At 48.5% G+C, this 27,744-nt stretch overlaps 1 protein-coding gene across 1 annotated transcript in view; it reads right to left on the bottom strand.

Moving 5' to 3' along the window:
* FSIP2 (fibrous sheath interacting protein 2) overlaps positions 1–27,744 on the bottom strand; it is a 52,375-nt gene that overhangs the window by 5,100 nt on the left and 19,531 nt on the right. Inside the window, exons 8-13 of the mRNA XM_036319551.1 lie at positions 26,412–26,817; positions 20,338–26,318; positions 17,862–20,277; positions 6,190–15,599; positions 3,300–3,686; positions 848–945 (exon numbers count right to left, since the gene is read on the bottom strand). Coding sequence (XP_036175444.1) covers positions 848–945; positions 3,300–3,686; positions 6,190–15,599; positions 17,862–20,277; positions 20,338–26,318; positions 26,412–26,817 — 18,698 coding nt within the window. The remainder of the gene's footprint in view (positions 1–847; positions 946–3,299; positions 3,687–6,189; positions 15,600–17,861; positions 20,278–20,337; positions 26,319–26,411; positions 26,818–27,744) is intronic.

Here is a 27,744-nt window from a genome sequence, read left to right as displayed (position 1 = left end):
GTGCCCGGGTCCTCCTCTTGGCTACCAGCAGGAGAGAGGTGCTTGTGTGACTAAGTATGTGTGTTTAAGGAATCATCGTGTGGGAATAAAAGGCAAGCGTGGTCCAGGAGCAAACCTCCCCAGGTGGCCTGGGTGTCAGTGTCAGGAGGAAACGGTTCCCTCGTGCTGGGGGTGGGAAATGCAACAGGAATCTCTCTCTCCTCCTACCCACTGCGCTCCCACAACGGAGAACGCAGCCTCTTGCAGCGCACGCCCGTGTGTGCACCTAGAACTGTTTTAGATAAACTCGAACCGCTTCAGGCCAGGCTATCGGTTAGATGGCAGGTCTAACTCATAACAGCTGTGCTCTGTCCTCCGTGGTCAGCCTGACGTGGGCGTCTCCTCCTCGTGCAGCTGCTGCCCATCCTGCCCGTCGCTCAGCCAACTCCCGTGCTCCTAGCCGTTACCTCGGCGCCTCCAGCCCGCACGGCCCTCTCCCCCGGGCGGTTCTTACAGGCGGTCGCAGGGGCGTGCGGTCACTTGGGGACTGAGCGGGAACCCTCGGCAGGCGCCGCAGAGCCCCTGGGACCAGGCGCCTATCTCCCCGGTGAGAACAAGTAACGAAGGGAAACAAGACACTCGGACATCGTGATCCCAGACACGTAGAGGCCCCGGGGAATCAACATGGGGGTCATGTGGGAAGGGGCGGCCTTTGGGAGCAGCCACCGTGGGGGCTCCTGGAGGGAAGGAGGCCGAGGGAAGGCCTGGGACTGAGCCATGGCGCCATGGTGGCTCTACCAGGGCCCGTTCTCCCGACCCAGCCCTTCCCCTCCGATGGCTCCTCCCGTGCTGCTTTGCGGCCACGTACCTGGCAGGTGAGCCCAGGTCCTCCTGGTTGTAGGACGACGTGCTCATAATCCTGTGTATGAGGTGATGGATCGGCTCCGTGGACTCCCTGTCTCCTTTCTGCAAAGAGGAACCCAGGCGTCAGGCACTCACATGCACAGCGTGAGGGCGCGCCTGAGGGATTATTGGAAGATGGACGAACCCATCTTTCTGATTAAAATGTCTCTTTCCAATGGAATCCGTGGGCAGTGGCTCAGGGAAGACGGTATTTTAATGTAGGAGTTTGAATGGGTTTTAAAGGTAAACCTTGCACGATGTTTGAAGAATATTAGCTTTCCACTTCTGCACTTCACTAGTATTTTAATCAGGTTTTACTGGCTTCAAAAATAAAGGGAGTAGATATAATCCCGGTCAACTCAGAAGCTACCAGGTCAGTCACTGTGAGTGGCACTCTCATCTGCTTGCTGGGAAGTCATATGTGAGTTTCATGGCCATCCCTTTTATGAGAGTACCTTTATTCTGAATCTCCAAAAAGGCTATTATGACTGGGAACATTACTCACAATATATTTTGACTTTTGCTAATGTTATACAATAACATGTCTTTAAAAATATTATTATGCAAGTTTCACGTATACAACATTGTAATTCAACATGTGTATACACTAAAAAGTGATCACCCCCAAAAGTCTAGTTACTCTCCATTACCATCCAATTGACCCCTTTGACCCCTGTCCCCAGTCCTACCCTCTTAACTTCTGGTCACCACCTATCTGTTCTCTGCATCTATTAGGTTTCTTTATGTTTTTTCTTTTGCTTTTAATTTTTTTTTTAAATTTTCACATGTGTGAAATCACATGTTATTTATCTTTCTCTTTCTGACTTATTTCATTTCACATTACACCTTTAAGGTCCATCCATTTTGTCAAAATGGCAAGATTTCATTATTTTTTATTACTGAATAGTATCCATATATATGTAGCCACAACTTCTCTCTGCATTCATGGTTGGGCACTTGGGTTGCTTCTGTATCTTGGCTACTGTAAACAGAGCTGCATGAATATAGGGGGTGCGTCTATCTTTTCAAATTAGTGTTTTCATATTCTTCAGATAAATATCCAGAAGTGGAACAACAGCTGGGTTATGTGGTTGTTCTATTCTTAATATTTTGAGGAACCTCCATACTGTTTTCCATGTGGCTGCATCAACTTACAGTCCTATCGACAGTATACAAAGGGTTATATTTTCTCCACGTTCTCCCCAACATTTATTATTTCTTATCTTTTTTATAATAGCCATTCTACAGGTGTGTGGTTTAGATTTGAAATTCCCTAATAAATAGTGATGTTGAACATCTTTTCATGTACCTATTGCCCGTTTGCATATCTTCTTTTGAAAAATGTCTATTCTGATCCTCTGTCCATTTTCAGTTGGGTTATTTTCTTATTGTTGCATGAGTTCTTTATATATGTTTGAATATTAACCCCTTGTTGGATGTATGATTTGCAAATATCTTTTCCCATTCAGTGGGTTGTCTTCCTTTTTATTGATTTCAGAGAGGCAGGGAGAAGGAGAGGGAGAGATAGAAACATCAATGATGAGAGAGAATCATTGATCAGCTGCCTTCTGCACACCTCCTACTGGGGATTGAGCCCACAACCTGGGCATGTGCCCTGACCGAGAATCGAACTATGACCTCCTGGTTCATAGGTCCATGCTCAACCACTGAGCCATGCTGGCTGGGCTGTCTTTTTGTTTTAGCAATGGTTTCCTTCACTGTACAGAAGTCTTTTATTTTGTTGTAGTCCCTTTTGTTTATTTTTTCCTTTTTTTTTTTACTTTGTTTCCTTTGCATTTGTAGTCAGATCCACAATAACATCTAGGCTGATGTCAAGGAGGTGTCAAGGAATTTTATTGTTTCAGGTCTTCCATTCAGCTCTCTGGGCTTCCTAGACCTGCATGTCTATTTAATTTCCCAAATTAGGGATGTTTTGAGCCATTATTTCCTCAAATAATTTTCAATTCAAACCTAGATCATCTGAATTTGTGTGGATCTTTTATTTTCTTCCTACCTTGGCCCTTCCTCTGGTTATATCCTACCTGCATAAGGCTTTTCTACATAGAATCTTCAATGGGTATTAGCTAAAATACAATAAAGGCTGGAGTCTATTAAGTAATAGATATAAATAATTAGCTTTCATTTCTCCCACATGGTTTCCATTTTATGTCCTCCCGGGGCCTCTAACTAACCCAGGTCTCCTTCTGTGACCTGCGTTCCCTCGGTTGAGTTTTATGGCTTCGCTGGTTTTATGTTCATCATTGCTCTTATCCTATGAACATCACCAGGCTCCCGAGTGACAGGAACCACTTTAGTGTTCTCCTCTGCCTAATGAAGGAGTATTCTGGACAGAATTTCTGAAGATCTCTCCCTTTCCCATACATGTCAGGTCACCGGCAGCCCTGGTTCTCACTCACCTCACACTGCGGCTCATTCCCCCAGAAGGAGTCGGTGACAGCCAGGATGGAGGAGCCGGTGGGCTGGTCCAGCTCGGCGGCGGGCCACTTCACTTCCTTCCCCGTCGGTCCTCCTGGAGGCTTCCCAGTGGCCTCCGGGCTTTCCATATCTGCCTCCGTAGCTTCGTCCTCAAATAGATCACAGCTTGCTTCTCTGATGTCCTCTCTCAGAACAAATTCATAGTCATCAGTGGTCGGCTCCTCTCCCATGTGACTTTCTGACTCACCTTCAATATCATGAACTACTAATCGGATGAGAAGATCTTGTTTGTTCTGAACGTCTTTTAAAAGCTCCACCTTGGTGATATCAGGCTTTCTTATGTTCTGAAAGGAATTTCGGCCAACAGGCTGCAATTGAAGTGACAAAGAATATTAAAAACAAGTGCCTCCATCCCTTTTTCTATGGTTCTGTGGTCTTAGAGCCATGTTAATAGGATTTATAGTTTTCAATTTAAATACTGTTTCCTTCCCTATCACTCACTTGTATGTTAGCAGCATTTTAAGGACCAAATGGAAATTTTGAGAAATACTTGGTGTCTATCATAACTTCTTTTACACTCAGAGGTCATATTAATCTACCATAACTTACTTCAAAGTATAGAAGGTCTATAACAGGTCCTTTTTTCTTAAACTTGGTATTTTACTTTTTATCCACTTACTTCTAAAGTTTTGTAACAGAAGTAGCCGTGATCATCTATTTTTCAAAAATTCCAGATAAGGAACCATAGAGTAACCTTTTCTTTCCCCAATAAAAACCTGTTATTATCTAATTTTGATTTTTAAAAGACTAATACAAAATTGTGAACGTTTTGATTTTGATCCTTATCCTTCTGCTCCTGGTTCTTTGGACACATGTTTTTCAAAAGAATGTTTAGAACATACATCTCCACTCTTCTCTCATCTCCCTCATCGAACCCCACTTTCCGTTCTCCACATCGAAAGACAGTCCAAAGACATCGATGGTTAAATTAGAGTTCCCCACGCTTGTAGCCTTTGATGATGCCACAGAGCCTCTAAACTGACAAGTTAATCATCGTTGGCCTCAACATGCCTTTGCAACGTGGAAGTCCGTTTCCAGAAAATAGTGCCCTAAAGGAATATGTAATGATATATAGAAACTGCCTTCTTAGGAAATTAAAACAGTCCATTTTGATTTTCTGTGTTAGTGGAGGGAACCGGTGGTTGAGAAAATCCGAAGTCATTCTGTGTGGCTGTGAGATTTGTTACTGTGTGTGGCCTCGAGTGCTGGGAATTTGTCACCTCAGAGCAGAAAGTAAAGCCCGGAGTGTGGCTGACAGTCGCCTGGTTTTCTGATCTAATTCACTGTCTTCTGCCTTTCTGTCCTCTGTGTGGAGAGAGACTGTATTGGTACCCAGATTGGTACAGGTGACATGTCTTAGCAGAGCTCACTATGTCTGCTTCTTTATTTGTAAGTTTTATGTTTAGGATGGCTTTTCTCCCCCTTAGAGGATAGAGGATGGGGTAATTGTTTGGTTGACATAGCCTTTACCTGCTTTCTTTGGTCTATAAATGACTTCAGCAAAGAGAGCTGGCAACTAAGGGTAATATTTGTGACAGAAAATTCTACTGATAATTAAAAACTGATTTTGAGTAGTGTTACACCACAGTCTGCTCACACTCTTTTACTCCTGAGAGAGTCCTTGTACATAAGTGAAGACTACCAAGTCACATGCTAGGGCCATGATGAGAACCCACATGGAACAGGAACGTTTTGAGCCAGAAAGGATTGGTCCAAAAAGTTTAGGACAAAGGAGATGAAATTAGTGTCCCAGCCCACGAGAAACTCAGTTATTTGGGTATGAAAACAGAAAGCCCTCGGTAACATATTTACCAACCCTGAGACTGAGTTCTGTGGGCGGCAGGGCAGGGAGCACAGTCCTATACATTTTTTTTCTCGTTTTCCAGGCCACAGACTATATACCTGGACACACCTAGTCGTCCTCTGAACGAGCACCATGAGACCAGGGGCTTTGATAACGAAGAAAAATGTGCAGCGGATCAGGGTCACCCTACTGTCCAGACCCCCCCTGTCCTCAGGGGCATTATTTCCTTGTAACAAGGGCATCAGGTTGGCATTTTAAAGTCCCAGGCAGTTGAGTGTATGTGGGGCTTGAATGTGAGCGGCAGGGCAGGGCCAGGTCTACAGAAAGAGGACACGGGGTCGTCAGTGTGGTAGCATCAGGGCTGCTGGGTCCAGGAAAAGCGGGGGAGAGGGAAGAACTGTGTACTTCTTTGCAGGATAGAAGAAATTGGAAAAGGCTAATGAAAGTCGTATAGGAAGAAACAAGTGTAATCTAAGAGTTTGTCGCCTAATGTTGGTGGACATGTTGCTAAAAGCCAGCAGGTTGCTGCTGCAGGAGAGCTTCAAGTCTGAGCAATTACAGCTACTTTAGGTAGTTTTTGAACCTTCCTATGTCCTGATAGCCTAGCTGTCCCTTCGAGGCGTCTTTCGGCCCCCACGGTAAGAACTGCAGGAGCCGCACGAGATTGTGTTTCTTCTGAATCTTCACATGAAGATCACAGCCGTAGTCAGCCTGCTTTTACTGTGAAGGGTATGCCCCTGTGTTCCCATTCTGTTTACAAACAAAGCAACACCAGCTAAACGGATTGTCTTAGGAACACTGGCCTGAGACCGTTAGAGGGAGCCACCCATGTGCCAAGTCCCAGGAAGTCAGATGACTGGGGCTGAACCAGCCCAACCGATGCCCCATTGGGCTGGGCCGCAGCAGCGCCACCAGAAAGCACCCCAAATACCCATTCGAGGAGGAGAGTCACACGGCCACCTCGTCTCACTCTTCACCTGTTTGCCTGCGGCTGCGTTCACACTTACCTCTAAGGGCCTCATGTCCAGACGCCCCGTCCTGTTCAGCGAGGTGCGTCTCTCTTTCTTTAGCTTTTCCTCATTAGATGTGTCTGTGGAGGAATAACTTCTCCCCTGCATCGATGCCCTTCTCACTTCTGCTATGCTGTGCCCGGTGTTTCTTAAGCACTCCATCTGAAGCTTCTCAAGGGGTTCAGTTTTTACCGAAATGACTGCTAAGTGTTGGGAAAGAATGCCGGGATCTATTTTGATGGGCTTGTTCCCAATGTGGGGGACGATTTTAATTTGCGTTTCCTCTCCCCATGTGTTTGGATCGGGCGCTCCAGTCTTCATGTCAGGGTTCATTTTGAAAGCATGTTCTTGCGCCTTCTGGACGATCCTGTTCACGTCTAGATCTCCAAAGTGGTCCGCATGGGGAGCCTTGGGGCAGTCGGTGTCTGTATCTAAGGAAACGCTGGAGACGCCATCGATGATTAAATTGGCCACTTTTTGGGGGAAGACTCTGTTGGTGCCTTTGATGTCGTAGTGAAGGTCCTTGTAGGTCCCGGATTGTATCAGCACATTGCTGTAAATAGAGTCGATAATCTGAGAGATCATTTCGACACTTTCCGGGTTTAAAAGCTGCCCCTCAGGGTCAGCAGCAACAAGACTAATGTTACTTTTGGAAATCTCCGCCGACACAGATTTGGTCAGCTGAGATGCAATTCTATTTAACTCGGGCCTTGATAAGTTCTTGGCATCTTTGCTTGACTCACTGGGCAACTTCACCAGTTTGGCTAAGAACAAGGCCAGCGCTTCCTCTAAACACGTGACATCCAACATGGAACCTTTTTTGGAGGAAGACCTGTCCTGGGACTTCAGTTCAACAATTTTGACCACCTTTTCCATGATTTTGACAGCTTCCAGCACCAGTTCTGAGCTCGATACTTCTTCCTCTCCTTGCGGTTGGAATTTAGAATTGGAAATTTCCTTTACCATCAAGAAGCCTATTATGTCAGAGAGGACATTGCTCTTCCCCATTAAGTCCTTGAAGATGGACACGTGGGAGCCAGAGTGCTTTAACACCCGGGTGTAGACAGAATTGACGACCTTTTTGATCGTTTCATTGTCAGATAACGGTACAGTCGCCAGTGCCTTGGCTGGTGGTATGAGTTTGATCTTACTTTTTGAGATAAATTCTTGCAGGGAAGTTAATATTTTGGACATGATGTTTTGCATTTCAGTTTCTAGGGATTTGTTTCTTTTCTTGTCCACCGTGGGAAACACAGATAGAAGCTTGGATAGAAACTGGACGGCGATTTCTTCTATGACGTTGTAAGGCAGCCTGTGGGCAGGCGCGGACTGGGGCCGGGGCGTGTCCGTGTTGCGGATGACGTCCTTGAGGATGTTCTCAATGATGCTGTCCACTTCTGCGCACTGACATGGGGTCAGCTCTCCCGAGAAGTAGCTCTGCAGCTGGTTCCCGGACACCTCTCGCAGCACCAGCTCCACGATGGTCTCGGAGAGGATTCTGCAGCCGCTGGCTACACAGTTTCGTATAATCTCCTTCGAGCCAAACTGGGACAAGAGGTTCTCATAAATAGAAAGGGCCACCAGCTGGATGACCTCGTCGTCGTTGGGGTGTAGGGACTGCACATACTGAATGGTCACGTCTTTGTCCTTGGAGATCTCGGTCATGATGGTGCCCAGTAACTTCATTTTCAGGAAATCCAGTTCTGTGAGCCACCTGCCCTCCGAGGCGACTGCTTTGGTTTTGGGTGCGACTGAGAAAACCTTCTGGAAAAGAGCAGAAATCACGTTCTGTAAGAACTCGCGAGGCAGCAGGATGGCGTACGGCGAGAACGTCTGACACTCTTTACTGGCTGTCCGCACCACCTTCTGGACCTTTTTGACAACATCCTTACATTCCAGAGGCAGACATGCCCAAGATGGGACCTCATCGCTGGGCTCCAAGTTCAGCTGCTGCCGAAAAATTTCATTGATCACTGTCCTGGTCAGTTTTCTCGCTAAATTTCCCCCGTTGCTCTTTATATTCTGACAAAGGGAGTCTTGAGACCTATATTCCTTCAAAATATTGCATACAGAAGAGTGAACAACTTTGTTAACCAATGTTTTATCGATGGCCGGGATTCTCTCTAGGAACGACACCTTATTTAGAGGGATTTCTTTAATCACTTTCTGCGTTTGGGACATTTCCGCCCCCGCTGCTTTCTTAGTGGGCGGTGAGGCTCCATCTGCCGTTGGCTCTTTCTGCTCAGGAGGCCCTTTAGGAACGGATGACCCTTTACCTCCGGGAGGGACTAGCGGGCCTTCCTTTTCAGGCCTAAATACCTTAATCTGAGCCTTGGACAGCTCCTTCAGCAGCGAATCAATGAGCTTCATGGCTGTGTCATAGAGGTCAGCTTGATGTTGGCCATCACTGACATTTTGGCGTCTATCAGATGTTTGTGCTTCTGGTGAGGCACAAAAGATCAACTTGTTAACCATTTCGATGATAACATCCTCTAAAAGTTTAGCAGGGAAAATCCCAGGCTTACTTTTCAGTGGGCACTGAGCACTGTGCGGTTTCCTGGGTTCATTTTTGATCTCCTTCACTCCCACTTTCTCTTTTCCTCCCTCTTGTTGCTTCTCTTTTTCTCTCGCTTTCTCGTTATCCTTTTCTTCTTCCTTCTCCGGGGCCGGGAGATCTTTGTCAACCGAGAGGGGTAAGTCCTTTATTGAAACAGACTGGGCAGAATCCTTGCGGACCTCTTGGGTGACATGAACTGTATCACTTGGGGTTCTTTGGAAACTTGAATAATCTGATTCTGGGGCAAAACATGTCTCTAAGATATTGTCATAAATATTTTCAGTGATATTTTGAACACGTTCGTAGCCTGCATATTGTTTGTTTATATCGACTAGAGGGAGAGTGCTTTTTCTCCACTCAGTGTTTGGCTTTAGAGTTAATGTGTCTTCTGTGTTGGTCGCTGCATTTGTCACTTTGGGTGTCAAAGGTAACGGACAGGGCTCGTCTTCTTTTCTCAATGCATTTCCTCTTGTTTTGTCAATCTTCTGTTTGTTTGTGTCCAAATCTGGTCCAACCATTTTCTCCTTCCGCTCTGTCTCACCGGGAGCTCCTGGAGTCTGTGTGTATGCCTCATTACGTTGCTTCTTTTCATCTGTTGACACCAATTTGCTTTTCTTCTCAGTGTCATTATTTTTACGTGCTCCCTTCAAATCTGACTTCTGACTATCTTTACTTTTCACACTAGTAGTTGGAGATGTAACTGTTGATACATTCTCAGTATAATTTTTAATTGAAATTGTCATTTTATTTTCATTCTCTTTCTTTTTAGTTGCCACCCCTGCAGCTGCCCCTGGCAGCAGGTTAAGCAGGTTGCACTTCATGGTTCTAGTTAGAGAGGTGACTTTCTGTTCTTGGGTCTCGCCCTTTTTCACGGGCGCCTCCTCACTCTGGACACTTTTCTTTCTACTTGCTGTTCCTTTGTCTAGTTCCAAAGTTCCCAACACGTGTTTCCGGACTGAGGTTGGAGAAGTGTATTTATATGATTGCTCTGAAAACGTAAGTTGGTTTCCTTTGAGGCCTGTGCTACTCGGTGCCGTGGTTTTCTGTGGCAGGTGTTGAACCCTTTGGGTGATGTGATCTGGATTTAGAAATGAAAAGAAGGTGGAAGACCAGTCTCCTGAAAACAGGGGTTGAATTTTGAAGGCAGAGATTGCCTTTTGGGCTAATGCAGCAATCGTTTCTATTAGCACGTGACCTTTATCATCCTTCTGCATGTCACCGGAGTCATACTTCCCTATGAACTGATCGTACACAAAGTTGGATATCTTATCCACTGTCTCTTTATCAATTGGTGGGAAAGCAAAGACTTCTTCAGCATTCGGTAGAACTTTAATTTCACTTTTCCTGAATTCTCCTATCAGAGAATTTGCAAATTTTATAGCCAAACCCACAAGTTCTGTCTCCGACATCCCTTTTTTCTTAGGTTCTTCGGTAATACTTAGAAGGGAAGAAAATTTGCGAACAAGGTCAACCACTACATCTTCCAAAAATGTAGCTGAGTAGAGGGAAGTCTGAGTCTTTTCTTTCCCAGGTTTGGTGAGTGCAGAGCCCCCGTCACCCTGTAAAAATGGCCTCAGATGATGGTCCATAATTTCCTTCATAACGAAACTTGCGACTTTGCTGAGGAACGAGCCTGCTTTTTTGTCTGCATCTCTTTGCACTTCCGCTTGAAATTCAGATTTTTTCAAGATATTATTACATATCGAGTCAACCAAGTTCTCAATCATGTCTAGTTGGGTACTGTCGGCATTCTCTTCTGCCCTGGCGAGACGGATTTCATGTTCCGTAATTTCTTTGATGATTTCATCCGTCAGTTTTGAAGCTGCAGCCACAAACTCGTCATCAGGTGAAGCGCCTTCCTCCCTGAGCTCGCCCTCCGTGTGGGTGGGAGGGAAGATGCTCGCTATGAGCTTGTAAATGATGTCTTCCAACAGCGCGCGCGGCAGCACCGTCACGCACGGGCTGGCGGGGCCGGCCTTCGTGATGACATTCAGCACATTTCTGATGATGTTTTCGGTTTGAAGGGAAGAACAGGAAGAAGACACCAATTCTCCTGACACTAACGACTGCATCTGATGATCATAAATTTCTTCCAATAGTAAGTGATAAATTTTCCTGCCGAAAGAAGTCGTGTCACTTTGCATAACCTTGTAGACTTGAATCAGAGATTTGTATTCACCTAATATCTTTTCATAAACCAGGTTGGTTGTTTTTTGAACCATTTCTTTGTATCTTGCCGAAGAACACATATCATTATCGAAATAATTCGAAACTACAATCTCCGACGTGGTGAACTCCAGAACAATTGATTTTACTAACGTTGTCACAATGTCAGTAATTTTCACTTTCACTATGTCTGGGTGCTCAGCAGCCAAGACGTTGTGTGAGAACGCGTACAGGAGTTTACATAGCAGCTCTGCGATGACCTCCTCCAGGAAGGCAGCCGAGTTCACCACAAAAGCCAAGTTTCCTTGCTGAGAGTCGGCTGCTCTCTGTTTATCGACATGATCAACCGCAGCTGAGAGGCATGTTTTATCTCCAGGTAAAAATGACTGGAGATGATGGTTAAATATTTCTTTTATGATAAAACTCGCTATTTTCGAAACAGGCATCTTACTTATCCCTTTCTTATCCTTTGTGAGAGACTGGTAGAGCTTTGAGTGTGAAAGGTCGGCGTAGATGGAACCCACCATGGACTGGATATCTTTCTCGGAGATCATGCTCTGTTTCTCACTGCCATGTTTGACAATGCAGATTGCATGTTTGGAAATGATTGACATAATTTCGTTTATCAGCCTTATGACGTTATCACTTAGCTCCGACTTGGAAGTGCCCTTGCATTCTGCGCTGGAGGCCAGTGGGCTCACCTGAGAGATCAGCTGGGTGACCACCTTTTCCAGGTGGGTGTGCGATAACATGGTGGTGTAGATAGTTGACGCCTGTCTTTGGAATCTTGATTTAGTGATGTAACCTTGGACTCTCTTTATCAAAACATCGACGTTCAGTTTGGCGTACGACTTAAAACGAAGCTTTCCGATCAGCTTTGGGTGGATTTGGAAATCAAACGTGTGGGCCAGGATGCTCTTAGTCACCCTTGCTGCCAAGGTTTTTGTGTCATTGAGGAAATCGTAATCGGGCAGGATGTCCATTTCATATTCTTGCAGCACTTTGCTGAACACCATGTCCACAACGTTGTTGAGGACATCGCTCTCCACTGGAGGCAAACGGCACTGCTCCTCGGCGTTCTCCAGAATGCGGACCGGGGCTCTTGACAGCTCTTCTGCTATCAGATGTATGAGTTTCCCAGCTTTATCCAAAAGCTCATCTTCCGAGTCTCTTGCTGACTTTGTTTGCACAATGCCCAACACCCTGTGGAATATTTTCCTTAAAACTCCAAAGATCACATCTTCCAAAAATGCTGCCGAGTAAACATTGGCAGGAGGCCATGGCCTCCACTCACCGTCAGGGTGAGTGTCTGTGGGGGAAGGCAATGCCTTTTGGTCCACAAACGGCTGAAGATGTTGTTGACAAATATGTTTGATGATGAAACCTGCTATTCTATCGATGAGAGCGTCGTTGCTGCCTTTGATGTTTTGTTCAACCGATTCCTGAGACTCGGAGTTTTGTAAAATGTTTTCGAAGACAGAGTCCACAAGGTGCTGGACATCATCTTCTGAATAAACAAACTTGGTTTCTTCATCATCTTTTGAGAATTGGATGTCATGTTGAGAAATTTTCATCCTAATATCACTGATTATATTTGAAGCAATTTTATTAAAATTCACTCTTGACCTGTCTTTTAGAGTTCCTGTGTTTGGAACAAAGTCGGATGCAGAAGAAAAGATTCTAGATAATAGTACTCTGATCATATCTTCTAAAAACGTGTATGGCAGCAAGGTATTATACGGAGATAAACTCGGGCTTGGCGTGGTGGGTTTGCTGATGTTACTAATGATGTCCTGGATGATGTTCTCAGCTGTGGAAATAGAACAGGAAGATGACAAATCGCCAGAGAACAGCGGGTGAAGAAGGTAATCAGAAATGGCCGCTACAGTTAAATTGGTGATGTTTTCCACAAAAGTCTCGCTGTCTTCAGACTCCTTGTTAGCCTCAGGGTCTAGCCTGTGCTGCTGTAACACGTTTCTGTAAACAGAGGACACGAGCTCATCCACGATGTCTGTGCCTACAGAGGGGCAGACGCCCTCCTTGCCGCCACTGAGGACGTGAGTTGTAGCTTTGTCGAAGTGGGTGGTTATCGAGTTCACTATTTTTTGTGTCATGTTTTCCAGCTCATTGTCAGTGTTCTGCTTGGAGCTGAATATCTTTGATACAAGTCTGGCCACAATTTCCCCTATGAATGTGTCAGGGGGAACGCCTGAGGGTGAGGGCCTCTTGGGTCTGTGCGACTCTGTGACCTCACTGAGGACCCGTTTAACCATGTTCGATACTGCATCCAGTGGAGTATTTGGACGGTGCAAACCTTCTTCACACAAAAATGGTTGAAGATGGTTTTCAATAATCTCTTGGATAATAAAACTGGCTATTCGGTCCACCATAACTGGGCTTCGGCTCACCAGGCTGTTCTGGATTGAGACGAGAGAGTCAGGCATTTGCATGATGTTCCGATACACAGAATCCACCATCTTCTGGGTGTTTTTCCCTGCACATAGCTGTGGATTGTCACATATAGTGAGCCAAATTTTGTGTTTTGAAATGGCTGATAGAACCTTATTTATGATACAGTTAGACATTTCACTGAAATCTGAACTCATGAACTCTTTTCTCCCCAGAGAGGAAGCCTTACTGGGTGGAGCAGTGAGTTGGGCGAGAAGCCTCCTGATGATATCCTCTAAAAAGGAGTGCGACACCCTGGTGCTGTAGCCTCCCGCAGACCTGGATCTGGAAGCGCATTCTCTCAGGGTCCTTTGTAGTTTCTGCAGGATGATTTCTGCTTCGAGAGGGCAGCAGGAGTTGGGGCTGAGCTTCTCCCGGAAGCAGGGTGGGAGTTGGTAGTCCACGATCTCTAACAGTATGCCGTTCGCTATTTGTCCTGCTAGTGAGTTGTTGTCATGTGCCAGATTCACACCACAGGTCACCTTCAATTGATATTTCTGCAAAACGTCAGGGTAAACCGAGTCAACAACCCTACGTACCCTTTCCTTTTGGACCGGCGGGAAGCACAGTCTCTCCTCCACATTCCGCAGAACGGCGATGTGCGCGCGCGCAAACTCCCTCACCACGTTGTTGACAAGTAGTGTGTTCATCTCACTGAGCTGGGCCTCCGGGATGCTTTCATTTTTGCCCCACAGGGAAGTGGAGAGATCGAAAAACAGTTCTGAAATGATTTCCTCCAAAAATGTGGCCGAATAAACACCTGTGCTCCTACTCCCCAGGTGTAGCTTGCTATGGATGGCTGTTTCCTGCCTCCTACGAGGTGTCACAGAAGAGGAGCTTACTGAACACTTCCTGCCGAAAGGTGACTGTGTTTTGGAGCGGACCATGCTGGAGAGATTTAGGGATCCGGTCAGAGCGCGACTGTCACAGCTGGTGAAGCCGGCAGAACCTTTACCTTGTCCGAATCCTGCTAATTCTGGCCCTTTTGCTTTTATAAGACCCGACTGCCTTTCTTGTGTTCTACCCTTCAGGTGCTGGCTTGCACTGGGCGAGCTGTGAGGGAGTTCAATATTGTGACAGAGTTTGTCCATCAGGGACTTCACCAAGGTGTGGGAAACGAGGGTGAGCATAGTGTCAGATGACGACACATCTGTATCCATTTCTGCCAGATTTTCCAAAAGATCTGACATATAATCTCCTTGGGACTGTTCACAGCCCATTGCCCCCTTACAGTCACCAAAGCCCTCGTCTTCTACACTTTGAAGCATTTTTAAAAGCTGACATTCTTCTGCAGACATTTCATCAGAAAGAGGGCCGTGATCAAGAAAGGCAGTGTTTGTGCATTTTTCCAAAAGCGTTCTGATAAGTTTCTCACACACGACATTGAGAAGAAAAACGGATTTGGGGGTGAGCCCTAAGTTATTACTCGATGACGATAAAGATTTTCTTGCTTTTTCATAAGAATCCATAGCCTCACCTCTGCGTTCATCTGGTAAAAATAAATCTAAAACAATATTGAAGACCTTATTGACTACTTCTTTGGATTCACGAGTTTTCAGGCTACTAATGATACTGTCTAACTTGTATGCCAGATAATTTAATTTCTCATTTTGAATGGGTTGTTCATTTGGGTGAGTAGATGATTCCCAGTTTCTGCAACTTATCTGTCTTTTCATGGTATTTGTTTTGTTGCCCATGGACACACTATTGCTTCTAAGCATGGACAATGGTTTACTTCTTCCATTGCTTTCAAGGTGATGAGTTATTCCTATCACTTTGGACAGTACGTGAATCACTCCTATTAAGAGATCCTGGAAAATATGGTCAAAGTCAGTAGCAGTGACTCCTGGGCAATAAATGTACTTTGTTTTTAAAGAAAACATTTGCTGTTCAATGTCAGGTTCTATAATGTTACTATTGCAAAGGATTTTAGTAATGATTTCAGAAATACTTAAAGCAAGTTCTCCGATAGAAATCGACCTGTTTTCAAATACTTGAGAATCAATGGAAATAATCTTGTTACATCCTGAATTTTGGCTTTCCCATGCCTTCGCACTTTCTCTGCCACCTCGGATGCCATCAGAAATCCTCGAAATTAAATGGCAAATGACAGACTCAGTGAGATGCTCACAAAGTTGGCAAAGCGAAGAATCATTATATATGCTTCTTAGACGCTGTTCTGACTCGTATGTTTTCTTTGACAGTGCAGAAACAATAGACATCTTCTCACTGGACACTTCAAAGAGAAAACATAATTTGTAGCATGCATTAAGAGAAATACGGAAAATTCAATATATCGGTAATTATTTACATATGAATTTCACCTTTGGAACACTTCACTAAAGAAAAAGAAAAATTTAGTCAAGAAAGAAATTGGGTTTTCTTCTGATACTTACTTCCCATCTTGTGGAATCATAATTTTAGCCAGAAAGTTGAGAAAATTAACCATGAAGAATTAAAACTCTAAGTCAAGTGCTGATGTCTGACTTGCTTAGATAGTTACGGGCTTTAAGAAGTTGGAAATTCTGGGGCAGAAAAATGGGTTTCGAGTTGAGTTTTATATCCTAGCATGTGCACAGTGATATATGGGGACCTCGTATGATTACTGAGGACATGTTTTGAGTCACAACATTTCATGGTATGCTGTGTGTCACTCAGGAAACGAAGGAGTTGAGTGGCCATAAGAACACAATGAAGTAGGATTGTGCTCACTGCAGAAGTGTAGGGGCTCTGTGGCCATGGCAGTAGTTTTCTAACCCCTGGATTGTAGGTTGTCACAAAAACGGAAGGCCGTCCCAGCCAGGCGTAGGAGTCCCTTCTTCCTCCCACTCAACAAGCTATTTACTGCAAACCATACACCTGGTTGGGGTGGCCAACTTCTTGGAGGGCTGATCAGAGCGCCAGCCTTGGTTCTCAGAGCCCCCTCAGGACACAGTCCTCTATCTACCCCCCAGGTGTGGGAGGAGGCAGGTCTCTGGAGGTGGGAGGGGTTTAGCTGAGCTTTGACTGCTTGAAAGAGGGTCCCATGTGGAGATGGAGGGAGTGAGGAAGGAATATTCCACATGAAAGAAGGACCATGAGTGCGCTCCCTGGGAGGCACCAGACACCAACGGGATGTAGTCATCTATCTGCTTCTGTTGGCTTTGTTTTCCTTTATTAAGTTCAGTCAGGCCCTGCTCAGGGACAGGCCGTTTAGGAGCCTGAAGCTGCAGTTACACACTGCTCACCTCAGAAGAAAGGCCAGTTCTAAGGCTGGAGAATGACCTCTGCCTGCAGGTGGCGGGTCTGGTAGTATGTGCTCTCATATTTGAATGTCGGGCAAGTGATGTATCTGGACTGGCGGTGTAGCTTACTGGTAACTGGAATTATTGATCAAGTTCAGAGCTATTACAGTATTATTAGATTCCATTTTATGAAATTGCCAATAATCAACAGGTTTGGACATGCAAGAATGGCTATTACATGTGGTTCAACCTAACATATGCAGGCAAACATTCTTATAAAGGGAGTGAAAATACCTTTGTAAGAATATGTTTATGGTACTGCACCTAAAAGGAATTTAAGAATACTGGAATGTAAACAAAACCAGGTGTTTAGCCAAGCGGGTGTGGCTCAGTGGTTGAGCATCAACCTATGAATCAGGAGGTCGTGGTTCGATTCCTGGTCAGGGCACATGCCTGGGTTGCAGGCTGGATCCCCAGTGTGGGGCGTGAAGGAGGCAGCCGATCAGTGATTCTCTCTCATCATTGACGTTTCTATCTCTCGCTCCCTCTCCCTTCCTCTCTAAAATCAATAAAGATATATTAAACACAAAACCAAAAAAAACCCAGATGTTGAATGCCACTGCTCTTACAAACTGTGACTAATAATGGCAAAGACGTCAACTGTACACCATGAAAAGATGAGTTGCTAACCTGCAATCCGCTAACTGTGGCTTTGGCATGAAGGAGCCATGCACGAGAATCTTAAAAACTCTTTGGAGCTCATGCCTTGTGCTCCACCGGCTCTCACATAGTCCCATGATCTCTCATCTAGGATGCGGGAAACTGAACACCACACCCTTTCAGGTTCCAACCACGTGAATGCTGGATTCTTTGTCAGGGTCCTGACACAGTAAGAAGTACCAAGTCCCCACCTCCAAGGCTGTTTTCAGAAAGATGGCCCATGCAGCTCCATCTAGAGCAGTGATGGCGAACCTATGACACGTGTGTCAGAGGTGACACGCGAACTCATTTTTTTGGTGGATTTTTCTTTGCTAAATGGCATTTAAATATATAAAATAAATATCAAAAATATAAGTCTTTGTTTTACTATGGTTGCAAATATCAAAAAATTTCTCTATGTGACATGGCCCCAGAGTTAAGTTAGGGTTTTTCAAAATGCTGACACGCCGAGCTCAAAAGGTTCGCCATCACTGGTCTAGAGACCTTTAAACATATCTGACTGTTCTTTTTCTAAATTACGTCAACGTTTAAAGGAAGTTCTCTCTTTTGCTTACCTCTGGTTTTGAAGTTCTGGAAATATGTGACCACACATGTGGTTACATGTCTTGCTACCAAATTGATTTCATTTGGACCCAGTTCATGATCAGCAAAAGCAATGACTTCAAATTCTTTCACAGTCTTTACCTTTGGGTCGCTCTTCTCCCACTTTTGCAATAAAGAAAAGTCTCCCCTGCTGGCTTCTGGGTTTTTGCTTCTTCCTCTGGGGACGCAGCGGGTCCTGTCACCCCACGTGGCAAACACACTTTTCTTCTCCTCCTTTTGTCCTGCAGGGCTTGGTGTGGATATGAAAAATGGCTTCATTGTCTCTGTGCTTTCGTTAATGGGTGGTTGACTAGGAAACCCATAGCTTGACAACACAGTATTGACAATATTCTCTGCCGCTAAACATATCTTGAGTGGAGAAACAGTTGTCTGAGTTTGGTTAGGCCCACCAACGGGCTTTGGGGTCCCATAATGAAACACTTTTGGGTTTTTAGCTTTTCGCATTTCTATGAAGGACAGGCCTTGCTTCAGTGCTTCTTCTGTGGACTCAGTCACCCGGTTAGCCAGTTTTTGTAAGATACTGCCTTCGGGCGTGGCTTGATCACATGACCATTCCCTGGGGCCGTGGCCTGGGACCTTGTTTCTAGAGGAGGATGGCGCATTCCCTGAGTCAGGCCTTCCCCTGGGCTCCGAGCTTCTGACCGGGCCTTCTCCGGGGGCTCTGGCATATGAAGGTACGTTGGGTGGGCCCCTGCACCTTTTCTTCGTGTCGTCTTCAGGATCAAACACCAAACCAGGAATGCTAACCCGTGGAGGAGGCCCATTCCCAAAATGAACTTCCTTTGACTTGGGGATTTTCATATCAGTGGTGAATGCAAGATGATTAACAATGTAGGTATTTTCCACTCCTGGGAACAGACTGGGGAGGTTTTTGATCAGAGACTCGCTGACGTGCGTGCACTGGTCCATCAGTGCGCCGATGATCTCGCTCGCCGCCACATTCTCCTGCAGCGTGCTGCCCGGCGGCTCCGCTTGGCCTATTTCCTTGTCCAGCTTGTCCTTGAGGACACCCAGCATGTCGCTGGTGATGGTCACAGCGCAGGTAAGCAATTCTGAATGGAATGAGTGGACCTGCAGAAAAACGTTCTGTACATTTTCCTTGGAAATCATAGCACTGGACCTGCAGTCATCAGCAAGCTTTTTCAGCGACTGCAGTTTGGGCAACATCTTTTTGCTTAGCAGTCTCTGCTGGGCCGGAAACAGGTTTTCTACCGGCATCTTCACTATTTCGGAAAATTCGTACATGCAGGTGTGTTTGAACTGCAGGTCTACAAACGCCTCCAGCATGCCCAGCACCCTTTCCACAATGTCTAGGACAACCTGCTTGGTGGAGCCCAGAGACATGTGGTCCTTCGCGTCCATGTAGTAGATGGGCGCACCGCTGAGGACGTCCTTGGCTGGAAGGCCGTGTTTGCTCTGAGCGGCGTGTACCTTCCTACTTGCTGGAGTTTCCTTACTGTCCGGGGTGGGCATCTGGGACAGAAAGCACAGCTGTAGTTTCTCAAGGAGCATTTCAACGATCTCCCTCGAGAACATGTTGATTTGTGCCTTGGTGGCCTCCGCTCGCACCGATGTTCCTTTAAGGCGGTTATGGAGCCTGCTTTCCCAGTCCTCGGGGTACGTCAGATTTAAGAGGGAAAGATAATATTCTAATTCCTTCGATTTCATTGAAATGACAGTCAAAACATTTTCAGCCACTACCAGCAAGTTACATTTTTCACTTTCCATGTCATTTGCTTCTGCCTGCCATTTGTCAAACATTCTTTTAAATATCCCGTCCTTGGGAAAGATCTGCTCGAGTTGGGAAGAGACATTTTCCAAGTAGAAGCAGGCCTGCGTCTCAGCGAAGCCCCCCGCGCCCGGGCGCCCCGGGGAAGGCTGGAGGTCGGCCGGAGCCGAGAACGTGCTCGGAGCGGCCAGGCTGTGGGTGCCCGGCGCGCACACCCCTTGCAGGACGGCGCGAACGATCCTGTTTGCTGCCCCGATTTGGTCAAACGGCAACGCCTTCGCACTGACCATGGCTCTCGTTTGCGTGGCCTTTTCAAACTCGGTCACGGTCGCCTCCAGGATCATGCTGGTCACGTGCGTGGCGTGCGCCCTCAGGTCTGCGGCGGGCAGCCTGGCGCCCCGCGTGCCCTTGGCGTCCCCGGCGGTGAGCGTGTGCGGCAGCCCCAGGCAGGTCTTGGACTGGCTGCTCCTCAGAGTCCTCTCCCCGGGCCCCACCTTGGTCTTGCTTCTGGCCTTAGCACCGCCAGGGCCCAGGGGCAGCTTTGTCTTCAAATTAGGCAGAGAAGTCACTTTTGCCTTTGCTTTTACACTTGTTTTAAAACCTGGCTGGAGGCTGCCCTTCAGGTTCACTTTAAGGCTCTGGAGCCTTTGAGGCTGCAGCTCATCAGCACATCTTTCAGGGGCCTCTTCCAGGTAAACTGAGGCAAAATGTGTGATCTTATCTAGCACCGTTTGGACCAACTCCTTCCCCACCTGCAGCGGCGAGTGCTGCTGGAAACTGCTTTCGAACAGGGGGGTGTTTGGGTCGCCTGGGGAAGGATAGGCCTGTGGCGTCACGTACCCCGTGGAATTACTTCCTCTCCCGGCTTGTTTCGCTTCTCCCACGCACGACGGTGGCTGAGGGAAGGGGCCATTGTCTTCGACGGCTTCCTTTTGGTGACTCTCACGTAAGGAGGTCACAACCACAGCGTACATTTCCCCCAACACACTCTCAACTATGTCGTTGGCTACGCCGTTAATGTGGGACTGGACGAAGTTTCTGTGCGCTACGTCTGATGTTCTAGCTTTAGAGTTAGATGCCACCTGGGGGGTTTCATTGAATGGAGGCAGGTGGCCTTTGCTTTTCGTTACTTGTTGGTGCACTTTCCTTAAAACCTCTCTCACTGGAGCGAGCAAGGCAGCCCTTTCTTTGTGTTTGGAGTCCCCGTGTCTCATAAATATTTCTTCCAAAACAACGCTCTGGCTCTCCTTCCCCACTGTCCGTTGGTTTTGTTCGAATGGGTACCGTGAAAACAGAGATAACTTGGTGTTTTGGTCCAGCTCTCTTTGTCCTAACAGCATTTCCTTGGGTACAGCTAACGGTGCAAATGCGCCAGGATGGTCTTTTGCGTAAAACTGAACTTCATTTACAGACCTCTTAGCGTTCAAAACCTTTAAGGTGTTGTTGACAATCTCACTCACAATGACGTTTTCCTGGAAGGAAATATTGTTTGGATATAGATATGCCCTTTGGATTTCCAGGTCCAAGTCGTTTTTAATAAGCTTCAGAATGACACTGGCGATGACATCCGCGTATTCCTTAAGGCTGGCTTGGGAGAGGTGACTGGTGGATCCCCGTTTTTGTCCGTAACTCAGAAACGCGGGATCTGCAAGTTTGTGGCTGAGAGCAGTTTCTGTTGATAGTTTCAGGACGTTCACATTGGACGCCCTTTGGCTGGGCTCACGAAAAACGCCGTCCTCGGGCTCACCGGGCTCCAGGCCAGGGCTAGCAAAGGACTTCTCTGTGGGCTGGGAAGCAAGAGTAATTAATGAGTCTATTCTTTTGGTGGCGAAAGATTCCAGCTGGTTGACGATAGTTTTGGTGATGAAGTGAGCGTTTTCCTCACAGGGGTCAGGGGCGGGCCTTGTGGGGTCTTCCCTCCCTACCACAGTTATCTGACTCGCCACAGCGTACGCGGGCCTCACATGGTTTGACGATGAAAAACGCTCTGTGTCTCCTCCACTCTGTGAGCCCGTGAGCGGGGGCAGCTGGCACCCTATTTGTGGGAACACATCACAGGAGGGAAGGGGCAGCCGTGCCGGAGGAGCGTGCTCTGGTTTTGTGCCGAACGTGACGGCGGAGCTGAGGTTATGAAGGACAAGGTCCACGATGTCGTTGGAGATCAGCATGACGTCCGACTTGGGGACAGGAAGTGGTGGGACGATCGCGTTGTCACCCTCCATGGACAGCCCGGCGGCGAGGCCTCTCGGCGTGGGCGTGGCGAAGGCCAGGTTGTTTTGATGCAGCGTTTTTTCATAAATGTCGCACAGGATGCCTTCCATGACATCCTGTATTTGGAACTGAAGCCCTTTGCGATACTCAGTCCTGTTGAACATCCTTTCAATGACGCCTTCCTGCAGACCCGAGTGAAGCTCTTCGTCAGAATCGTGTTTGTCAAACTTGCCTTTGGACGAGACGATCTCTAACACCGTGTTCACGATCTGACTCGCGATCCCTTCAGAAACCACGATGTTGTGCGTTAAGAAAGGACTTTCCCTTTCTTTATCTAACTCGTGTTTGATGCCTTGTAAAATTTTTCTGGCCACTTCTGTTGCGTGTGTGTTTAGTTTGTTTAAAGAAAGTTGGCACGAGTTGGTCTTTTCCAGAAAATGATCCACGGAGCAGGGAGAAAACCCATCGTCCGGATACAGGCCCTTGGCGGACAACGCTTTGCTCAAAATGCTCTTACCTTGCTGCACAGGGAAAGCCACTGGGACCGTGAACTTGATTTGGGGACAAAAGAGAGATTTTACTTTGTAAGTAGCAAAGGTTTCTAGGTTTGTTAGTATCTCCTGGATGATGTCTTCAGCCACGTTTCCTTTGGCGTTGAGTCTGGGCGGGACAGGACATGGATTTCCATCCAGCACAGTGACTGAAGACTGTTCCGCGCAGGCGGGGACGTGAAAAGAAACATTCGCTGAAAAGGTGATGGTTTTGTACCTGTTTTCACCGGCGTTTCTCTGTGTCATGGCCGCTGCGTAAAGCTTATGCAGCACAGTTGTGACCACGTCACCCACCACGATGGTGACGTCGGCCTCGGACACCAAGGGGCCCGTCCTTTGGTCGATGAAGGGGACCCACGTCGGCGCCAGGGGCTCGCCATCCACATCATGCGGGGCGCCCCCCAGCGGAGGGCAGGAGAGAGAAAGCACGTTTAATTGGTTGACCAGAGCCCCTTGGAAAATCTCGTTCAAAATGTTCCTGATGATGGGCACGATGGGAGATTTCTGTGGCTCCTTCAGTTTCCCTTCAATTTTGTTTAGGGTCCTTTCCAGAACCCACTGTTTTAGAGAACCCGGTTGCGTTTCTCCCCTCGGGAGGGTTCCCTCAGCTCCGAATTCCTTCTCCGCAGGTGCATCGTCTTCTAGACACGGGTCTGGCTCGGCCCCTCCGGGCAGGAAGTTCCCGTAGGTCGGCCGGTACCCGCAGGATTCCATGGTTCTCTCTTCGGATTCGGTGTCGTCCAGCACATCTGAGGACACCACATCTAAAATCAAGTTGATCACATTCTTCAGAAGCTGTTTCTCCGGGGAAGGGCTCTTGGCGCTGGCCCGCAGGTCCCCGGGGCTCCCACCGAGCTCCGTCTGGATGGCCTTCAGGATGGTGCCGGACGCCTTCTTAGCGTGCATGTACAGCGCCGAGCGCAGCAGCTCCTCGCAGGCGTCCACGGCCTCGCTGGCGCCCTCGCACTGCAGGTCCACCTGGGCGCGGGTCTTGTGTCCCTTGCTGATGGGGTCCAGGGCTCCTAGGTTGCCACTGGCAAACCCTTCCAGCTTCGCAAACACCCCGTTGAGGATGTCGGTGGCCATGGCCGTCAGTCTGTTTGGATGCGTTTCTCTCGTGCTCCCTGTTTTGCAAGGCCCAGGAGCAGCGGTTTTCGCGTCCCTGTCCGTCTCCTCTCTGTTACTCTCCCGCAGCATCCTGGACACGATGCCGGAGATGATGTCGGTGCACTTGGCCATTTCCTCAATGATCGACTTGAACGATAGGTTATCGATATCCGGGCACTCGGAGGCAGCTGTCATCCCAGAACCCGCGCAGCTGGTGTCCGCGTCGACCCTGCACAGCTTCGCGAGGATGCCGTCCAGGATGGTCTGGGAGAGGAGCTGGAGGTTAGGCTGCAGCTTCGTGGCCACTCCCCGGTTCTCACTCGTCTTCTCTCGGGGCGGCTGGCCCTCCGGGCGGGCTCCCAGGAGCTTGCACAGCATCTCGTACAGGGTTTCCCCAATGCTGTCCAGCACTTGCAGTTTGCCCTTGTCTTTGAGGTCTTTTCCACGGGGGTCACTGTGGATGGCACATGGAGTCGCCAGGTATTGGTAAAAAGCTTGTTTCTCCTGCCGACTTGGAAGCATGGATGGTTTGCCAACACCGTCCGGCCCACACGCCACCGAAGGCCTTGGCTCTTTGGGAGGGAGGGAGACGCTGCTCCGGTCGGAATGTGCGCTTGACAACATCTCGCAAATGCAAGTCAGCAATGGGGAGGCCTTGATGTCCTTGTTGAGATCCGCGTCGTCAGTGTCAGCCGAGAACTCTCTGCCTGGGAGGGGCTTGCTGTCGTCGGCTTCCCGCGGGCTCTGGCTTTTCTGATCGAGTTCCAGCTCGTTCTGGATCGCTTGCAGAACGATGCCCACCACCTTGGTCGTGTAGGCGCTCAGCTGGTGGTGCAGCGAGGACGGCTCTGTGCAGGGCGGTGTGGAGCCCACTTGCAGTTTTGGGTAAATGAGTCCCTTCAGCTTCTTGAACACCGTGTCAATGATGTCCTCCGAGATGTCATCTACAGCCTTCGGCTCACATGTCTCAGACCCAAACGGGGAAGGGGTTCCAGGGCCTACATCAAGTGAAGACAAATACTTCACTTTCTTCTCACTGTCAAACCATATTTTCAGAGGTTTTTTATGTGGCGCCTCTTTGGCCACGTCAGGAGTGTGAGAACGGCCCAGTGGAGTCTGACGCCTCGCGGGTAGGATGGAACTTTTGGGGGTGCCGGGGATGCGGTTCAGTGCCTCGTGGAGGATGTTGATCACGGCCTCTGTTATGTCCTGAGCCACCGTGTTAACTTCTCCCACGGAGAACAGCTGGTCCCACTGGCCCTGAGCCGGCAGCCCTCGAGGCTTCCCGGAGAGGAGAACTGTGGTGTCCTTGCCAGCTCTCCTGCCTGAGGGGCGCGGAGGAGGAGGCTGCTCCTTGAGCATCTCCGTCAAAATGCCTTTGATCACGTTTGCTGACGCCTCTTGTATTTGGTGCCTTTGGTCTTGGCTGAAGGTCAGCGTGTCTTTATTCGAGCAGATTTTTCCCTTTAAAACTTCTTTCTTGTGAACACTTGACCCCTCGGTCTTGGATCCCTCGCAAAACACGACTTTGCTTCTGAGAGAAGCGGGCCGTGGGGGCAGTTTGCTGTTTCTGTCCAAACGCGCGCTCCTCCCTGTGAACCAGCACTCGGGGTCCTGCTCCTGCGATCTCGCCTTCTCGTTCCTCAAAGAGGAGTCCAGCGCGTTCTCCACGATCCTGTCTATCTCCTCGCTGTCGTCATCGGAGTACAGGACCATGCCCGGCACATTGATGGGCGGCAGCGGCTTCCGCGGCCGGGAGCCACTGGCCAGCGTGGTGCCGGCCAGCCGGTACTTCTCCTCCGTGTCAGGAGGGTGTCTGGGCCGGGGGCGTCTGCCCTTCGGCGCCTCAGCCTTGACCGGCTCCTGGTGCAGCTGCGTGAAGATGTCGTCCAGCAGCCGGAGAAAGACCACCGTTTCCTCAGACGCCACCAGCCGCTCGTTGTTCAGTTCGGTTTGGACGTAGCCGAGGATGGTGCTGATGGCTTCCTCGATGTAGCCCACCAGCGAGGACTGGGCAAAGATGCTGGAGATCAAACTCTGTATTTCCTCCTTAACCAGGAAGTTGGCCCTGTCGGGCTCGGGGCCCCCTCTCTTGGCGTCGGCTCTCTGCAGGGACGTGCCCACGGGGCCGGGCATGCGCTGCTGAGAGGGGGGCTTCGCCACGGACGCCAGGTGGGGAGGCTCGTCCTGCTTACCCGATGCCAGAGCCATCAGCTTCTTCAGGATGTCCTGCACCATGTCCTCGGCCACGTCGCACATGGGCTCCCCGGGCTGCGGCAGGGGGGCCGACGGGGGTCTCCAGCTCGGCGGGCGGGGGCCTTCTCCGATGGGCAGGAAGCTTGGCGTCATGTCAGCCGGCCAATCTTCCTGCGAAAACATCTCCACGCACTTTTTCTCGACGGCGGACTGGAGCGTCTCGAGCATGTTTTCCACGATCTCGGAAGCCACGGAGCTGATGTCCACGTTGGAGAGAACGTCTCCTAGTTCGGGCTCACTTGGTTCAATGAAAACCTCGGCGGTGACGGAAGAAATGGCGGGAATGGCCTGCGTTAGGTCGGACATGATTTCCTGGAAGACGCTCTCTAAAATCAGCTCCGTTTCCCCTTTCAGGTGGCACTTAAAGTTCACAAAGATCTTCTCCAAGTTCTTGATTTCAGCTCTGGCTTTTTGCTTCGGAAGCAGCGGGCCCTCCAGGCCGTCCGTCTCCGTGGTGGCATCCTTGGACTTCTGTGCGCCTCCCTGGATAAAGGCCAGGAGGTGGCTGTCAGACTTGCAGCTTCTGAGCTTGGGGCGGACATAGACCCCGGTGGCTGTCTTATATGTGAGGGTCGTGGTCACGGGTGGGCCGTCCGTGCTGTAGGTCTTCTCGACCACCGTTCTCTCCACGTGCGCAGAAGGCGGGCCTTCCGCGTGGTAGGTCTTCTCGACCACCGTCCGCTCTATGTGGGCGGAAGGGGGGCCTTCCGTGTGGTAGGTCTTCTCGACCACCGTCCGCTCCACGTGGGCAGAGAGCGGCTCCAGCGGCGTGGGCGGGTGCCGGACCGCGATGTCCACGGCGAAGGCACGGGGCTCCCCGGGGAAGGTCTTGGTGGTGGCCGTGGTGTAGCTGCCGTAGGCGAAGCCCTCGCTGCAGGTGCTGCAGAAGCTGGAGCTCTCCGAAGACAGGGTGGACTCCGCGCCCCTGGGGTACACCTGGCTTTGCAGCCTCTCCTCATACCTGGTGATGGCTGGGTACAGGATGCTGGTCACTGTGGCCACCACCCAGGCCATTATGTTCTGAAGTATACTGTTCAGCTCGTCGGAAGTCACCTGGGAGGGAGCAGGCAGGAAGGAAAGGAAAGTCATGGAGCCACTCTCTCCCTTCTGGGAGAGAGGGTAGTGTTTACCCGTTTTTATAACAAGCCGTGCATCGCTGCATGTCATCGTGGTCATAAAGAGAATAGGTACAGAATCTTTTGAAACCTTCTGATTAATTTCTAGTTGGTTCCATCTGTTCTACCATAAAATACTTTTATATATGTTTCCATTTGATTCACATTCCTGCTGAACTCTCCCTGACCCCAACATTTTATTTTGCTGCGATAGATGACTTTTTGATTAAAAAGAAAGGAAGAAAGAAAGAAAGTCACCAAATTGCTCTCTAGAATCCTAACATGCAAGTATTTTAGCAAGAAGAGCATCGTGTCTACGACCCAGCAGATTTCTAAAAGGACACCAGATTATTTCTAACACAGTATTTTCAAAACTGATGTTGTCAAAACACGTGGGTGCCTGTAGAAGCACCTGCCTAGCTAACATGAGAGGATGGAAAATATTTCGTCTCTCTGCCCCATTCCTTGATGCAGGGATGAGCCTGTGATCTGTGAGTGACTACAGCTCGTTGTCAAGGGTTATTTGGTAGAAAACCTAGAGTTAATGCTTTGTGGAGATTGAATGCCTTTGTACCCAACAAGAGAGTATCAGTGCAGTGTGTCTTGGGTAGGAAGGCTGAGCAAAGATGATGCAATGGAGGCACTATTAGCTTAGATAGATCACAAGGGCCGAGCTAGAACTGGGTCTGTAAGAGTCAGGAGGGCTGAGCCAGGGTCGGGAGTTGGAGAACTTCTCCTTTTGAGCTGGAAATATAAACCAAAGGATGGCCATTTCCTCAGAGGTCAGGACCAAGAGTAGAAGCAGAACACTCTACGTGCCTCTGATTACTGAGAATCTCCTTTGGGCTTGCAAAATCTCGATGTG

This window comes from Myotis myotis, unplaced genomic scaffold (genome assembly GCF_014108235.1).
Source record: "Myotis myotis isolate mMyoMyo1 unplaced genomic scaffold, mMyoMyo1.p scaffold_m19_p_8, whole genome shotgun sequence".
NCBI classification, from domain to species: domain Eukaryota; kingdom Metazoa; phylum Chordata; class Mammalia; order Chiroptera; family Vespertilionidae; genus Myotis; species Myotis myotis.
The sequence above is the reverse complement of the archived record's forward strand: the minus strand, read 5'-3'. Positions and strand labels throughout refer to the sequence as shown.